The sequence below is a fragment of the Galeopterus variegatus genome, unplaced genomic scaffold, assembly GCF_000696425.1.
Source record: "Galeopterus variegatus unplaced genomic scaffold, G_variegatus-3.0.2 Scaffold3513, whole genome shotgun sequence".
In the NCBI taxonomy this organism is placed as follows: Eukaryota; Metazoa; Chordata; class Mammalia; order Dermoptera; family Cynocephalidae; genus Galeopterus; species Galeopterus variegatus.
In genome coordinates, this window is record NW_007729624.1 from 52,910 (window position 1) to 71,078 (window position 18,169).

The window sequence follows — 18,169 nt, forward strand, 5'->3', positions numbered from 1 at the left end:
CAGTTGGTAATATTTATATTTACAGTAAATCATTGCTATGAATTTGAACTTAAAAAAGCACCTTCATTGGTAAAATTTTATTTGTGTTGAAAACTTTCATTTGAGAAGTAATTTTACTTTTTAGTAAAAAATCTAAAATCTCCTGTTCTGACCCAGTCACCAAAATCTGCTTTTTTGAAGGTATTTTATTTATTTATTTTTTAGATTTTTATTTTTATTGTTACATATTTACTGAAGGTATTTTAGATGGCACTATATTGTATCAGAACAGAACTGAGTTGTTTATTGAAAATTTCATGTTTTTAAAATCCGATTGGACCTCTACTGTCCAAAGGGATTCTATGAATTTTTTGGTGAGAAGTTAAAAAAGGAGGGGCTTTTTAAAATTCACAGAGCAGTTGATTTTTGAATAGTGTTTCCCCCTCCCTGTCTTTCATTATTAGAGCTTTTATGCATTCTTATCAACATCCTGAATACTGGTAATTTATATTTCTACTAAAAAGAGGAGTTTGTTAAGGAGGAATTTTCACGCAGAAGTTCAGCTATGATGGAGCTGCAGTTGCGGTGTCTGGAGGAGACCTTATGGTTTCACTATATCAAATGGTAAAAGAGTATTTGGAGTTTTTGTAGGCATAGTCTGTGACATTTAGCAGGCATCTCAGTGACTTATGAGTATTAAAATGAAACTAGGTTTAATTCCTAATGACTCCTGATTAACTTTTTTAGGGTATCTGAAGTATACCATACAACTGTTTTGAAAATCCTGCGTGGACAATGGCTACTCAAGGTTTGTGTCATAAATCTTTAGTTACTGAATTGGGGCTCTGCTTCGTTGCCATTAACCCAGTCTGGCTCAGATCCCCCTGCTTTCCTCTCTCCCTGCTTACTCGTCAGGCTACCTTTTGCTCCATTTTCTGCTCACTCCTCCTAATGGCTTGGTGAAATAGCAAACAAGCCACCAGCAGGAATCTAGTCTGGATGACTGCTTCTGGAGCCTGCTGCAGTACCATTTCTCCACTGATTCAGTGAGTAACTGTTAGGTGGTCCCCTAAGGGCATAGATGTTTCATCACTGAACTAATTCTAGCTATCATTCTGCTTTTCTTGGCTGCCTTTCAGATTTGACTTTATTTCTAAAAATATTTCAATGGGTCATATCACAATTTTTTTTTTTTAATTAAGGTAACATTTCCAATGTATTAATGCTAATACTGTTTCATTTTTACAGCTGATTTGATGGAGTTGGACATGGCCATGGAGCCAGACAGAAAAGCAGCTGTTAGTCACTGGCAGCAACAGTCTTACCTTGACTCTGGAATCCATTCTGGTGCCACTACCACAGCACCTTCTCTGAGTGGTAAAGGCAATCCTGAGGAAGAGGATGTGGATACCTCCCAAGTCCTGTATGAGTGGGAACAGGGGTTTTCTCAGTCTTTCACTCAAGAACAAGTGGCTGGTAAGAGTATTATTGCTTTACTGAAAGTCAGAATGTAGTTTTGAAAATTAAGTAGTTATTCATAGAAGTTCAGTATGTAATAGTGTAAGTAAAATGGTGTGGTAAAGAAAAGGGAGTGATTGTAGTGTCACTTTTACAACTTAGGATAACAAATACTCAGGTAAATGCTGAACTGTGGATAGTGAGTGTTGAATTTACCTTTCCCAGATATTGATGGACAGTATGCGATGACTCGAGCTCAGAGAGTACGAGCTGCTATGTTCCCTGAGACGTTAGATGAGGGTATGCAGATCCCCTCTACACAGTTTGATGCTGCTCATCCCACTAATGTCCAGCGTTTGGCTGAACCATCACAGATGCTGAAACATGCAGTTGTAAACTTGATTAACTATCAAGATGATGCAGAACTTGCCACACGTGCAATCCCTGAGCTGACAAAACTACTAAATGATGAGGACCAGGTATGCAGTGACTTGGCTAGCTTTTCAGTCTGCTTTGAAGGAAACTTTGAAGAGAGAAGTTTCAAAATGTCTGTATTTGAAAACTAATGATGCCTCTTAATCCGTGTATTCTAGGTGGTGGTTAATAAGGCTGCAGTTATGGTCCATCAGCTTTCTAAAAAGGAAGCTTCCAGACACGCCATCATGCGCTCTCCTCAGATGGTGTCTGCTATTGTACGTACCATGCAGAATACAAATGATGTGGAAACAGCTCGTTGTACTGCTGGGACCTTGCACAACCTTTCCCATCATCGTGAGGGCTTGTTGGCCATCTTTAAGTCTGGAGGGATTCCTGCCCTGGTGAAAATGCTTGGGTAAGAAAACATGGTCTGAATGCTTGAAGCTGAGAAGTAGAAGACTGCAATCACGACATTTCTGATGAGGCTTTTTTCTTCTTCTTCCCAGTTCACCAGTGGATTCTGTATTGTTTTATGCCATCACAACTCTCCATAACCTTTTATTACATCAAGAAGGAGCTAAAATGGCAGTGCGTTTAGCTGGTGGGCTGCAGAAAATGGTTGCCTTGCTCAACAAAACAAATGTTAAATTTTTGGCTATTACAACAGACTGCCTTCAGATTTTAGCTTATGGCAATCAAGAAAGCAAGGTAAAAGAAATTGTTCTTAATGTGGTTTTCATGGAGCATTGGAGACCCCCTATGTCATGTCATTCCATGGACTCTTACAGATTCACAGTATGCCTCACCCTTTGTATGTAGCCTAGAAAAGTTGGACATCTCTGTCCCTTTAAGTGTTTGTGTTTGTATGTAAAGCACTGTGCCAAGCACTAGGAATAGAGCAGGCAAGTTTCTCTTTGAGTTTTTATTCTTTGGTGGGAGATAGATGTTGAAATAATAACCTAATTACTATTTAATTCATGTGTTAGGAAGAAAAGGGACTATGAAAGCACATAAACAAAACAGACCCTGTTTTGAGGGTTCAAGGAGACCTCTTGGAGGAAGTGATAGTTGAGATCAGCTTTCAAGGAGGAGAAGGGATTAACTAGGTGAAGGTTAGGTGAGAAAACAACATCTTTGAAAGTCCTAAAGAGGAAGAAGCATGGTGGGTTTGGGATATTTATGAACCACATAGAGTAAGGAGGAGGATGAGGTGGGGCAACTGAGATAGGCAGGGCAGATTCTGCAGTGCTTTGTAGAACATGTTGAAAGAGTAGTGGGAAACAAATTTTCAGTGGAGGCATGAAGTGATAAGATTTGTTTTTAGAAAATTGGGGCAGGGTCAAAAGATAGCGATATATAGGGAAGAAAAAGGGCAAGAGTAAGTGATTATTTTATGGTGTTTCTTTTTAAGGTGGATGTAATTAGGAAAAGCAAAGGGTCAAATGATTAGCAGTTTTAAGTGCCTGGTCTGGTTCAAGTTTTCAACGAACGAGTTTTGATATAACTTTCATATTTGGGCATTACTATTGCATATCATCATGGTTTTTGGGTGTTTTTTTGTTTGTTTGTTTTTTCTTTTTGCTATGATCGGTGTGGGAAGAGGAAAATTGGGCCAGAGTCATCATGGTTTTTGGGTGTTTTTTTGTTTGTTTGTTTGTTTTTTCTTTTTGCTATGATCGGTGTGGGAAGAGGAAAATTGGGCCAGAGTTGAAATATTCTTGGGAAGACTGGGATGCCTGAGTTGGAGTGGAATGCTCTGGAAGGGAGGGTTAGATAGAGCCTCAGTGTGGGGATCTGAGTGATGGGGTCTAGGAATATAATTAGTCTGATGGCAAGCTGGCTGAAATTCTTGTACAGTGAAATAGGTTGGTAATATGGCTTTTCTCAGGCATTTGATCAAGATTCCATGACTAACTGTATATACATACCTTTCTAGCTGATCATTCTGGCTAGTGGTGGACCACAAGCTTTAGTAAATATAATGAGGACCTACACTTATGAGAAACTACTGTGGACCACAAGCAGAGTATTGAAGGTGCTATCTGTCTGCTCTAGTAATAAGCCGGCTATTGTAGAAGCTGGTAAGTATATGATGTATCTATTTTGCAGTCTCATGTGTACAGCATCTGCAGTTCTAATTAGATCACTTTTCTTGGGAAAAGGTAATAGAACAACCTTAATGGACTGAAAGTAGGTGGTCCTACTTAGTTTGTAGCCAAAATCACATTCAGATAAAGTGTAAGTTCTGCTTGCCTACCTAGATTGGTGCTACTTAAGGCTAGCTTAGGCAGAGTTCTTATTAATCGTCGTAAATGATGGCAAATGCTTTTAATTTTGATTTTGTATATACCCAAGATTTGCTTTGCTAACAGACTTGTGATTGGAAGCCCAGGAATCTTCATTTTAAGAAGTTCACCCAGCTTGTTTGTTCTGAAAATACTCAGCACTTAATATATTTCAAGCAGTGTAATAGGCACGTGGTATACATTGGGTACCACAACAGATATTGTCCTTCTTCTTATTCTTTTTTTTTTTTTTTTTTCCTTTTTGTCTTTTGNCCATCATGGTTTTTGGGTGTTTTTTTGTTTGTTTGTTTTTTCTTTTTGCTATGATCGGTGTGGGAAGAGGAAAATTGGGCCAGAGTTGAAATATTCTTGGGAAGACTGGGATGCCTGAGTTGGAGTGGAATGCTCTGGAAGGGAGGGTTAGATAGAGCCTCAGTGTGGGGATCTGAGTGATGGGGTCTAGGAATATAATTAGTCTGATGGCAAGCTGGCTGAAATTCTTGTACAGTGAAATAGGTTGGTAATATGGCTTTTCTCAGGCATTTGATCAAGATTCCATGACTAACTGTATATACATACCTTTCTAGCTGATCATTCTGGCTAGTGGTGGACCACAAGCTTTAGTAAATATAATGAGGACCTACACTTATGAGAAACTACTGTGGACCACAAGCAGAGTATTGAAGGTGCTATCTGTCTGCTCTAGTAATAAGCCGGCTATTGTAGAAGCTGGTAAGTATATGATGTATCTATTTTGCAGTCTCATGTGTACAGCATCTGCAGTTCTAATTAGATCACTTTTCTTGGGAAAAGGTAATAGAACAACCTTAATGGACTGAAAGTAGGTGGTCCTACTTAGTTTGTAGCCAAAATCACATTCAGATAAAGTGTAAGTTCTGCTTGCCTACCTAGATTGGTGCTACTTAAGGCTAGCTTAGGCAGAGTTCTTATTAATCGTCGTAAATGATGGCAAATGCTTTTAATTTTGATTTTGTATATACCCAAGATTTGCTTTGCTAACAGACTTGTGATTGGAAGCCCAGGAATCTTCATTTTAAGAAGTTCACCCAGCTTGTTTGTTCTGAAAATACTCAGCACTTAATATATTTCAAGCAGTGTAATAGGCACATGGTATACATTGGGTACCACAACAGATATTGTCCTTCTTCTTATTCTTTTTTTTTTTTTTTTTCCTTTTTGTCTTTTTTTATTTAACTGACCAGTAACGGGATCGCAACCCTCGGTGTTGCGCCTGCACCGCGCTCCGCCAGTGAGCGGGAACCGGTCTCCACATGGGATCCGAACCCTCGGTGGGAGCGCCGCTGCACTCCCAAGCAGCGCACTCTCCAGTGCGCCACCGGGCCGGCCCTTTCTTCTTATTCTTAATAGTCTTGTGAAGGTGGCAAAAATATGTAGTGATTACAAATTAACATGAGTTTTATGAGAAAACCAAATAGTAAATAGTGATAACAGATTTAATGAGGAGGGGAGCTGTCTAATTAGATACATAGGGAAGGGGCCTCCCTGAGAAGGGGATGTTAAATAGGACTGCAAATGAACTGCAGGATGAGAAGGAACCTGTTGTCCATATGAGAAGTGGCGGGGTTAAATGCTTTCCAGGTGGAGAAAAGAAACATCATGTGCTGTGTCCTGGAGGTAGGAAAGATATTGCAGAGTTCCAGGTACTGAAAAGAAAGTCTGTGTAAATAGAACATAGTGAGTAATGGGCCCAGGATGAGGTTGATGAGCTAGGCAGGGCCATATCATGTGGGACTTTCTAGGCTTCTGTAAGATACTTATGCAGTTTATTCATGCATTATTTCAGCTTTGGAACCACAGATGTAGAATATTTAGATCAGTTTGGAAGGCTAGGTGGGATCCACATTCTAAAGGGTTCTTGAAGGTTATACTAAAGAATTTGGCCTTTATTTTATAGATAATGAGAATCTTTTTTTATTATTATTTTTTTACATTCTGTGAAGTTGCAGAGCAGTTGGGAGGGAGGGGGCGAGGGGAAAGGGGAAGGAAATGGGATGGAAGGAGGAGAAAGGAGGACGGGCAGGATTGAGGCCTGTGGCACCCCCCTCATTCCTACAGGGGAGACCAGGGGGCTTCCAATGGTGGCTTGGTCATTGTTGGGCTGGGTGCATATGTCAGGGGGGTGTGGCAAAAGCCCTTGCCTCCTACCTCCCCAGCTTGGGAACCTGGGGCAGTTCCTGCAGCAGCTCAGTGGTTGTCGCTGGGCTGTTTGTGCATGGCCGAGGCCCCAAGGCCTCCACCATCTGGACTGGTTGTGGGTGTCAGGGGGCATGGCTGAGGTCCCTAGTCCTCCCTTTCTGGCTTGGGATAGCCCAGGGGACTGCTGGTCCTTCTAGGTGTTATAGGTGTTCTTTGGTGAAATGAGACCTTTACTAGTTAATATCAAACTTTGTCTCTGATTGTGGGTACTTTGTTTTTTCTTTCAGTTCTGTGTTGGATTATTTTTCTGTTCCCACCACTTAAACTCTGCGCTGGAACTAATTTGTTGTTCTTTGCTTACTTCTAAAATGGGGGAACTTCCTGTGGGAACCAGTACTTGAGCTCTCTGATTGAGCTAAATTGCTGCTGGTTCCCTGGGGAAGGCTTTTTGTGCAGCTCAGGTTTTAATGGTTGACTTTATAGGTACTTCAGCTCTCATGAGATCTGGTGCACCTGGGTTATGTGGAAACTCTGATCTAGGCTTGAGTCTTTTCAGCAAACTGTACCTCTGCAGTTCTGTATTCCTAACCAGTCTCCTCTGAGTGGTCCTGCGCTCATTGCGGGGCGGATCAGCTGTCCTTGCTGTGCCCCAGTGTTCCTCTGGGTGGGCCCGTCTCCCCCACTGCCTGTGCTCCAAACACTTCCCATGGGACAGGCCATGCGCTGGTCCCTTGCGATGACTCACTGGCCTCTGAGTGGCTCCTTTTTTTCAGTTGTTGTGGCTGCTCATTCCTGTGTGGGTCTACAGGAACCCTATTAGCGGTCTTGCTGGCCTGGGGGCCACCAAGGCCCTCTTCTCCCCTGCCTCCTCCAAGCAACTTTATCCAAAGGGCACAGCTGCAGCTTTTGCCAGCTCTTGCTCCGTTCACTCAGCAGCCTGGAAGCGGCTGGGGCTCGAAACATTCGGAGTGGTTTTTTCTTTCTCTCATCATGGCTTCTCCCACCTTCATGTAGTCCACAGGTCTCTCCTCCTCTTCCCCTGAGCTCTAGCGGCCCCAGTTTGGCTGTCATTTCTTTGTAATAGTTATAAATTGGTTGATTTGTGGGAGAGAGTGATGCTGGAGACCATCTATTCCGCCATCTTGCAAGAATCTTCTGATGGTTGTTGAGCAGTGGCATATAGCATCACAGTGGTGTGTTTGTTAACAGTTTGAATGACCAAAAGCAAGAAGTACTAGACCATTGAGATGTTATAGCCTTCTAGAAATGAAATAGTTTGATTTTAGAAATATATAGCAAAGGACAGATGTTTGAGAATTTTGAAAGAATCATAAAATGTAATAATACAGGGCTAAGGGAGCAATCAAAAATGGTTTGTGGTGGGGAGAACATTAGTACCATGAAGATAAATGGAACTATCAGAAGAGATTGTTAATTTTTGAACAAAATTAAGAAGCTGACATATTCAGAGTGACAGGTTAGCAGGTAGTGGGAAATGTAAGGTACTAGAATGCAAGAGAAGGCAGGGTTGGAGATTTCAAAATTTCCCTCTTAGTGTATGGGGTTAAGAGCAGCAGGGAAGGGAGGTGGAGAGTGCTTCAGTCATCTGCATGGGACTATTTTACCATAGACCTAAATCAGAATGTGTGTGTGTTTTTAAAGTCTCTATAGGCCATTCTGATGGGCATCTGGGGTTAAGATCCACTCAGTTAATGTTATGTAGAGGGGGAGAGAATAAAGTTTTATGAGAGGACAGAATGTAGTCATTTAACAAATATTGAGCATCAGTCTTCTGCAGGTCACTCTGTTAGTAGCTGGAGCTACTGTGCAGAAGCTATCCAATAGAGATGATCTTTGTCTTGTAGGGAGGATAGACTAAATTGTAGTTATGATGAATGCTGTCATGTTACACTTCCCTCTGTGTAACCGAGACGAAAAAAAGAGAAAGAGTTCACTCAAGGTAACATCAATGAGGCCTGGAGGGACTGCTGCCCATCAGGGGAACATTAGCCCCCATCCAAAATCAGCCTTTCTTTTTATTGACAAGACAAGGAAGTTTCACAAGAAAAATCAGTTGGTTCAATCATCAAAGAAGGACATAAAAACAGGCAGTGTTACAGAAGGGAATTATAGCTCAGTATAGATTTAAACAACTAAAACTAGTAATAGCAGTAAAATTAACAATGACATTCCAGAATGCATTTCTTAAAAAGCTAAGTCGATCCACCAAGAAACAGCTTGCCCTTAGTAAACATTTTCTTTTCTACATACTTCCTACAGCGATTTCTTTTTAGCATATTTAAACAGCATTCAAGCAGTTTCTTTAACATACCTTAAGAACAATCAGTAGGTTAAATAGTCAATTGTCATTCAAGCCGGAATCAAACCAGTAACCTAAAACAGTCAAAGTACACAATTCCATCCCTAAACAGTGATTAGAATTGATTAGATGGCTTTTGCCAAACTTATCTGTGGACTATTGTCCCCTACTCGAGAGCCTTTTAGCTTGTTCATGCATTACCTGAAAATCCTATTCTGAGATCAAAGGAGAATCAAGATTTCTAACCCATTACATTGTCATGGTACCATGACAGTTATACCAAGTCTCACCTAATTTGAGAAAATAAAACAGACCTGAGGATGAACAAGGAAACGAGGAAAAGAAAGTCTTTCTCACTGCGTTCAGAAGTGATTTGAGTTAGAGAGAGACAGGTGAGTTAAACTAGTGTGTGGGGGTTGAGCTTCCATTTATTCATATTCTTNACTATCAGAAGAGATTGTTAATTTTTGAACAAAATTAAGAAGCTGACATATTCAGAGTGACTGACAGGTTAGCAGGTAGTGGGAAATGTAAGGTACTAGAATGCAAGAGAAGGCAGGGTTGGAGATTTCAAAATTTCCCTCTTAGTGTATGGGGTTAAGAGCAGCAGGGAAGGGAGGTGGAGAGTGCTTCAGTCATCTGCATGGGACTATTTTACCATAGACCTAAATCAGAATGTGTGTGTGTTTTTAAAGTCTCTATAGGCCATTCTGATGGGCATCTGGGGTTAAGATCCACTCAGTTAATGTTATGTAGAGGGGGAGAGAATAAAGTTTTATGAGAGGACAGAATGTAGTCATTTAACAAATATTGAGCATCAGTCTTCTGCAGGTCACTCTGTTAGTAGCTGGAGCTACTGTGCAGAAGCTATCCAATAGAGATGATCTTTGTCTTGTAGGGAGGATAGACTAAATTGTAGTTATGATGAATGCTGTCATGTTACACTTCCCTCTGTGTAACCGAGACGAAAAAAAGAGAAAGAGTTCACTCAAGGTAACATCAATGAGGCCTGGAGGGACTGCTGCCCATCAGGGGAACATTAGCCCCCATCCAAAATCAGCCTTTCTTTTTATTGACAAGACAAGGAAGTTTCACAAGAAAAATCAGTTGGTTCAATCATCAAAGAAGGACATAAAAACAGGCAGTGTTACAGAAGGGAATTATAGCTCAGTATAGATTTAAACAACTAAAACTAGTAATAGCAGTAAAATTAACAATGACATTCCAGAATGCATTTCTTAAAAAGCTAAGTCGATCCACCAAGAAACAGCTTGCCCTTAGTAAACATTTTCTTTTCTACATACTTCCTACAGCGATTTCTTTTTAGCATATTTAAACAGCATTCAAGCAGTTTCTTCTTTTCCACATACTTCCTACAGCGATTTCTTTAGCATATTTAAACAGCATTCAAGCAGTTTCCTTAACATACCTTAAGAACAATCAGTAGGTTAAATAGTCAATTGTCATTCAAGCCGGAATCAAACCAGTAACCTAAAACAGTCAAAGTACACAATTCCATCCCTAAACAGTGATTAGAATTGATTAGATGGCTTTTGCCAAACTTATCTGTGGACTATTGTCCCCTACTCGAGAGCCTTTTAGCTTGTTCATGCATTACCTGAAAATCCTATTCTGAGATCAAAGGAGAATCAAGATTTCTAACCCATTACATTGTCATGGTACCATGACAGTTATACCAAGTCTCACCTAATTTGAGAAAATAAAACAGACCTGAGGATGAACAAGGAAACGAGGAAAAGAAAGTCTTTCTCACTGCGTTCAGAAGTGATTTGAGTTAGAGAGAGACAGGTGAGTTAAACTAGTGTGTGGGGGTTGAGCTTCCATTTATTCATATTCTTTTGCGAGGGTAAATGTTCCTCACTGGGGATCCTAAATGATGCAAGGCTTTATACCTTTGGAGCATGTGTTTTGGAGACCGTGACTTTTATACAGTCCCTGGCAACAAGTGTTCCAGTACCCTCTTTCTGGATTGTTCTTACATAGGAATTTACATAGCTCCTTCAGGTCTTCCCTCAGATGTCCCCTTCACACTGAGATGACCTCCCTACTTAAAATTGCAGCCTTCCTCCATTGTCCAATTTTTCTCCATAGCACTTAATACCATCTGACATACTGTGTGGTTTTAGTTTATTAATTGCATATTTGTTTATTGTCTGCCTCTTCCAACTAGATCACAAGCCCAATACGGGTAGGGATTTTTGAATATTTTGTTCACTGCTATATCTACAGCTCAGAATAGGGCCTTGTTCTGGATAAATATTTTTTAAATGATTGAATGGATGAAAGGAAATAAGTAACAGGAATATTACCTACAGGAAAACAGTGGAGCTAATAAAGGCTTTTTCTACATAGGAAAGGAGCAGTAGCTATTTGACAGAAGTTGTTACTAGTGAGGTGAAATGGAAAAAGGAAAACAGCAAAATCCTAGAAAATGAGAAGTAAAGTACTTGGGGAGGGAGGTAAGCTTGGGAAATAAAGAGGGACACTTTCTAAGGCTAAAGAAGACATTTAGGGCTGATAGTGAGGAACTACCAGCTAATGGCCATTGCCTTTTTAATTTTTAATTTTCTAGGTGGAATGCAAGCTTTAGGACTTCACCTGACAGATCCAAGTCAGCGTCTCGTTCAGAACTGTCTTTGGACTCTTAGGAATCTTTCAGATGCTGCCACTAAACAGGTAATTCCTGAATAAACTGGTGCCCTGGTGATAGAGTCAAGATGAATATGTATTGAGCATCTGTTTTTATCTCCGTAGGAAGGGATGGAAGGTCTTCTTGGGACTCTTGTTCAGCTTCTGGGTTCAGATGATATAAATGTGGTCACCTGTGCAGCTGGAATTCTTTCTAACCTCACTTGCAATAATTATAAGAACAAAATGATGGTGTGCCAAGTGGGTGGTATAGAGGCTCTTGTGCGTACTGTCCTTCGTGCTGGTGACAGGGAGGACATTACTGAGCCTGCCATCTGTGCTCTTCGTCATCTGACCAGCCGACACCAGGAAGCAGAGATGGCCCAGAATGCTGTTCGCCTTCACTATGGACTACCAGTTGTGGTTAAACTCCTACACCCACCATCCCATTGGCCTCTGATAAAGGTAAATTGTCAATCAAAATAGAATGTTGCAGAATTGAAAATGAACCTCTAGCTGTTGGATGGCTGCCTAGGCAGATGGACTGATAAATAGGAATTGTATTCCTTAGTTAGTAGGAAGTGTAACTGGGTTAGGGGTGGGATTCTGAAATGTTTGTGTAGCTACTTTTAGTTGATACAAATTGATTTAGTGTGGTGGGAATTTTAGGCTAAGAAAATGATTTTGAGTTGTATACCAATTCTTCTTTCTTATCTGCAGGCTACCGTTGGACTGATTCGAAATCTAGCCCTTTGTCCAGCAAATCACGCACCTTTACGTGAGCAGGGTGCCATTCCACGACTAGTTCAGTTGCTAGTTCGTGCACATCAGGATACCCAGCGCCGTACATCAATGGGTGGAACACAGCAGCAGTTTGTGGTAGGTATAATGACACTTGGCTATTTAAAAGGAATGTATAAATCCAAACGATCCTGAACTTCTTTGGTTTATTGGTCTTCCCCATTCTCCTTCCTGAAGGGTTGTTGATGACCCAAAAAACTGACATGCTTCTGCAGCTGCAGAGAAAATAAGGAATAATGTGGCCCCTGGTAATATTTCTTTGGACATGTCCATTGCACAGTTGGTCTTTCAAAGGGTATCTGAGGTGTGGTTTACTGCTATGGGGTTAGGCACTTTATGCAATGTTCTCATTTAATCCTTACAAAGGCTCACCTACTTAAGAAGTAGTGGAGCCATAATTTGAATCCAAGTCTGTCTGATTTCAGGGTTTCTTTTCCTCTACTGCAACATGAGTTTTGCTTATAAATATTTAACTGGCCTTTTTAAGTCTGTTTTCATGGACCTAAGACTATATAATAGTGACAAATCTTAAGAATTAAGTAGTCGCATTTCTGGAATCTTTACCTGTAATATTCTCAGCCTAAAGCTTTGATGTTAAGTTCGAGTCTTAAAACTAGCTTCATTACAAGTATATAATCTACAGACACTTCTGATTCCTCAAACTTTGAGACTCAGACCTTCAAAGAGTTTTCTCTTATTTAATTAGGTTACATTAGAAAACAAAGATGGACCCCACAGAACAGATTTTGGGAATCCCATATCGCTAGTTATGTGTATACACTCATATTGGGGCTTTGACTTTCTCCATTAATTACCTTTGATACTGGCCCATCTCCCATGGGATGGCTTAATAGAATGAAGAGGACACCTTTTATTTTAAATGTCTTTTCTATAAAGAAAGGAGTTTTGTGTCCTCCTATAAAAACCAAGTTGTGTATAAAAGGTGCTAAGAGTTGCAGAGTCCTAACTTTTTAAAACTCAGACCCAGAAACAGGAGAAGCAGATGGTACTTACATTCTGCAAAAGCTAATAACTTCCTTCTCCTATACTGGCTATCAGTTGAATAGTCTTAGAAGAGGTGAGGAATGGATTTTCTGCTGGCTGCTCAGTAGAATTTTAACAGTTGGTTATAAAACAGCCAAGTTCTCACCAATATAAACGCAGATGTACAAAAATAGAGGGGGCATGTGAGCATTACTTTCCCATCTGTGCATCTTTTTGTCATATACCTTTTACCCAGAGTGGTTGGTGCCCTTGCTGTAAGAAAAAGTTATCTTTGGGATTCAGAGGTACAGGATATGGAGGCTGTACTTCACTGCATAGCTGTGTGTGTGTGTGTGTGTGTGTGTGTGTGTGTGTGTGTGTGTGTGTGTGTGTTTGTCTGTGTTTGTGTGTCTGTGTGTGTGTGGTGGGACAGGGATGCCGTTTGGAATTAGTGCTGCCAGGAGGCCTCCTTTTAGTTGTGTGTGTGTGTGTGTGTGTGTGTGTGTGTGTGTGTCTGTGTGTGTGTCTGTGTCTGTGTGTCTGTGTTTGTGTGTCTGTGTATGTCTGTGTGTGTGTGGTGGGACAGGGATGCCGTTTGGAATTAGTGCTGCCAGGAGGCCTCCTTTTAGTGATACTCATCTTAATGGAATCCTCCTTCATTCCTAAATAAACAGCAAGTTATGGGGAAGTTTGGATATGTAATGTGAATAACTGTAGTGAAACCAAAAGCCTTTCAACTTCATAAACTTCAGAGAAGAGAATGCCCTATTTGATAACCATATTTCTTTTGGTAGGAGGGGGTCCGTATGGAAGAAATAGTTGAAGGTTGTACTGGAGCCCTTCACATCCTAGCTCGGGATGTTCACAACCGAATCGTAATCAGAGGACTAAATACCATTCCATTGTTTGTGCAGGTATGCTGGTTTTAAGTGAGGTGTTCGAGATTTTATATGTCCATAAAATTTCAGGGTTTTAATGATCAACAAAATTTCAGAAAATTAGGGACCAAAATAGGGCCCCAACATTTAATTTTACGAAAATTCTCTTCATTTTTCTTGGTCAATAGAAGGAGAGACATTGAGACTTCAGCCTAAGAAGAGGGAGGAGACTTTACACTTCACTTTTAGTTGTGCTTAGTTTTGGAGGAAGAAAAACTGGCCTGGGCTGCCAGGGCACTGGCCCCCAGTCAACTCTGGGTTTTCGAAATCTTAGATCAATTAAAATTACTTCTCAAGAATGGGTTTGTAGCTAAAAATATTCTAGAGATCCAGTGGTCCAGAGCATTAAACACCCTAGGACATAAATTCAGAGAATATGATTTAATACGAACAGTGTGAATGCCTCCTACACTCTGCATTGGGAATGTTTGCACCATAGTGGGGTGCTTGCCATGTTTAATTTTAGATTTAATTAGGTTTTGTTTGTGTATGCTTTCTCCTTAGCTGCTTTATTCTCCCATTGAAAATATCCAAAGAGTAGCTGCAGGGGTCCTCTGTGAACTTGCTCAGGACAAGGAGGCTGCAGAAGCTATTGAAGCTGAGGGAGCCACAGCTCCTCTGACAGAGTTACTTCACTCTAGGAATGAAGGTGTGGGTAAGTAGAAAAGGAACCAAAGCCTTTCATGGATGTGTACAGTAAAGAAAGGAGCTTTTCCTCACAGGCCTTTTCCCCCTTCCTCTCCCAGCAACATATGCAGCTGCAGTTTTGTTCCGAATGTCTGAGGACAAACCACAAGATTACAAGAAACGGCTTTCAGTTGAGCTGACCAGTTCTCTCTTCAGAACAGAGCCAATGGCTTGGAATGAGGTAGGCAAATGTGAGCACATTCATCTGGTAGTTTGCTAGAGCAGGTAAGGCAGATTATAGTTTTCCCGCAAAACGCTTAGTACACATTCATTTGCATTGACTTTGTCCCTGGCTTGAGTATTTCTACCTCTCTATGCTATCCAGCAATTACTGTGTGGAAGAATTACAAGCTTTAAAGATCCTGCTCAGAATCATTACAAGTTGTGTTCCCTGACATTGGAATTCATGAAGGAGAAAAATGAAAATGTTACCAGATTAGAGATTTTCAAAAGGGTGTAAGGAAGGAGGCAGTCTCTTGTACAATCAGCTTTTTATATACTCTTCTACTTGAATTCTGTGAATTTGTCTTCAGTATTTGTTCTCAGTACAGGTGTTCTGTTCATTGAAATGTTGTTTCTAATAATCAAAATTAGAACCACCCTGGAAATTTATTTTACCCTCCCCAAAGTGATCAACTATGGTACATAGTCATATAGTGGATTATGTTTGTTGAATGAGATATTGTTGGGTTAAAAAAAAAAATGCAGATTGCCAAACAGTGAGTAATGTGTTAGTTGGGTTTTTAATAGGCATCTTATTAACATGTTGCAACTTGAGCCCTTAATTTTCCCAACCCACCCCCTTCCCCAAACCTGTTTTCAGTCTTCTCTGTTTTAATTAATGGCAACTTCGTCCTTCCAGCTGCTCAGGCTAAATATCTTCTTTCTTTCATATAACACATCCTGTCTGTCAGCAGTTCCTGTTGGGGGTAGCCAGGTGTCTTTGTTAATTTTATTTATTGTTGTATCTCTAACACCTAGAAGAGTGCCCAGCATATACTTTTAAGTTGAGAATTTTCATTTTGCTCTGTATTCTTCCTTACTTTGGACCTGTTTATCTAGACTGCTGATCTTGGACTTGATATTGGTGCCCAGGGAGAACCCCTTGGATATCGTCAGGATGGTATGTGTCTCATATTTCTTGATTTACTCTAGATCAAGCTAAAGTTCTAAAGCTTTATCAAAAGAGCCGGTTTGCTCATCTGGGAAACCAGTGTTGGCAGGAAAGTAGTGACTGCAATTAAAAGCGGTTCTTAAATTACAGAGTCAGCAACAGTAACTTTAGTGGTGCTTAGGGAATTCTGAGCCACACATTGAGCAAGCAACAGGATCACACCACACCACCAGATACATGTTCCACTGCTGGGCCTTTGCAGTGCAGGATGTTAATTTGCCTGGCTTTTTATTCTCTCTTTGGTCAGAGAACCCATAATACCTTTATCTACCACCCACCCCAGGGAAATGAGAGTATGGGAAACTCCTGTCTCTGAGTTCAGATCTGGGGTGAGTATTGACATAGTTGTATTATCAGGGTTTTTTAAAAGGCTAATTCAAATTTTTATAATGAAGATGGTCACTAACAACTATAGCCATCTTAAATTTATAATCTTACCTGGTTTTACCGAATTACTCAACTGCTAAAACTCATAGTCTTCTTACCATGACAGATAAATGTCTACCCTTAAGATTGAATATGGTAAGGTTTCATTGGAAACAGTGTCTTTTCTCAGTACTTTTATGTTATGACCTGGACTTTTCAACAGATAAGATTACACCTGCCAGACATCCTTGTTACTTTCTTAAACTCCTTCCCATGACTTCTCAATGCCTAGGTGGTGAAACACACAGTAGATTGCTGCTTCTTCTCCTCAGGAACCTTAAATTTCTGCCAGGGCAGATGCAGAGTGTTCAGGGGTAGACTGATGGTGTGACTAGAACCCGTGGGTGTGCCTCTGGTAGAAACAGACATTTTCTGTACTCTCTCATGGATGACCTGGCACAAACTAATTATTTGGCTGAAGAAAGCTAGAAGTTGAAGAGGCTAGAAAGCAGTGCTGGTTTAGAAAGCAGTGAGTTTGGATGCCCTAACCTCGGTATTAACTTCTATTCTGTTTCTCCTCCCTCTCTCCCTCCCATTTTGTTGCTTCCCCTGACTCTTCTAGATCCCAGCTATCGTTCTTTTCACTCTGGTGGATATGGCCAGGATGCCTTGGGTATGGACCCCATGATGGAGCATGAGATGGGTGGCCATCACCCTGGTGCTGACTATCCAGTTGATGGGCTGCCAGATCTGGGGCATGCTCAGGACCTCATGGATGGGCTGCCTCCAGGTGATAGTAATCAGCTGGCCTGGTTTGATACTGACCTGTAAATCATCTTTTAGGTAAGAAGTTAAAGAAAGCCAGTTTGGGTAAAATACTTTTACTCTGCCTACAGAACTTCAGAAAGACTTGGTTGGTAGGGTGGGAGTGGTTTAGGCCTATTTGTAAATCTGCCACAAAAACAGGTATATACTTTGAAAGGAGATGTCTTGGAACATTTGAGTGTTCTCAGATTTCTGGTTGTTACGTGATCATGTGTGGAAGTTATTAACTTTAATGTTTTTTGCCACAGCTTTTGCAACTTAATACTCAAATGAGTAACATTTGCTGTTTTAAACATTAATAGCAGCCTTTCTCTCTTTATACAGCTGTATTGTCTGAACTTGCATTGTGATTGGCCTGTAGAGTTGCTGAGAGGGCTCGAGGGGTGGGCTGGTATCTCAGAAAGTGCCTGACACACTAACCAAGCTGAGTTTCCTATGGGAACAATTGAAGTAAACTTTTTGTTCTGGTCCTTTTTGGTCGAGGAGTAACAATACAAATGGATTTTGGGAGTGACTCAAGAAGTGAAGAATGCACAAGAATGGATCACAAGATGGAATTTATCAAACCCTAGCCTTGCTTGTTAAAAAAAAATTTTTTTTTTAATATCTGTAATGGTACTGACTTTGCTTGCTTTGAAGTAGCTCTTTAATTTTTTTTTTCTTTTTTGCAGTAACTGTTAGTTTTTTAAGTCTCTTGTAGTGTTAAGTTATAGTGAATACTGCTACAGCGATTTCTAATTTTTAAGAATTGAGTAATGGTGTAGAACACTAATTCATAATCACTCTATTGTAATCTGAATAAAGTGTAACATTGTGTAGCCTTTTTGTATAAAATAGACAAATAGAAATGGTCCAATTAGTTTCCTTTTTAATATGCTTAAAATAAGCAGGTGGATCTATTTCATGTTTTTGATCAAAAACTTTTATTTGGGATATGTATGGGTAGGGTAAATCAGTAAGAGGTGTTATTTGGAACCTTGTTTTGGACAGTTTACCTGTTGCCTTTTATCCCAAAGTTGTTGTAACCTGCTGTGATACAATGCTTCAAGAGAAAAATGCGGTTATAAAAATGGTTCAGAATTAAACTTTTAATTCATTCGATTGTGTC

At 40.4% G+C, this 18,169-nt stretch overlaps 1 protein-coding gene across 4 annotated transcripts; it reads left to right on the forward strand.

Moving 5' to 3' along the window:
- The first annotated feature begins 323 nt into the window (after window positions 1–323).
- On the forward strand, window positions 324–18,162 carry CTNNB1 (catenin (cadherin-associated protein), beta 1, 88kDa). Of its 4 annotated transcripts, XM_008585299.1 has the most exons (16): window positions 324–787; window positions 895–1,025; window positions 1,228–1,455; window positions 1,663–1,916; window positions 2,031–2,269; window positions 2,361–2,562; window positions 3,791–3,935; window positions 11,231–11,334; window positions 11,413–11,751; window positions 12,007–12,165; window positions 13,866–13,985; window positions 14,514–14,664; window positions 14,756–14,877; window positions 15,759–15,819; window positions 16,859–17,079; window positions 17,386–18,162. In XM_008585299.1, exons 3-15 carry the CDS (start codon window positions 1,236–1,238, stop codon window positions 17,065–17,067), a joined length of 2,325 nt encoding a protein of 774 aa, XP_008583521.1. In that variant the 5' UTR covers window positions 324–787; window positions 895–1,025; window positions 1,228–1,235; the 3' UTR covers window positions 17,068–17,079; window positions 17,386–18,162. The 4 variants fall into 4 exon arrangements, with proteins under 4 accessions (XP_008583521.1, XP_008583519.1, XP_008583520.1 ...); XM_008585297.1 differs by lacking the exon at window positions 895–1,025; XM_008585298.1 differs by having other exon boundaries at window positions 325–787; window positions 16,859–18,162.
- Window positions 18,163–18,169: the final 7 nt, after the last annotated feature.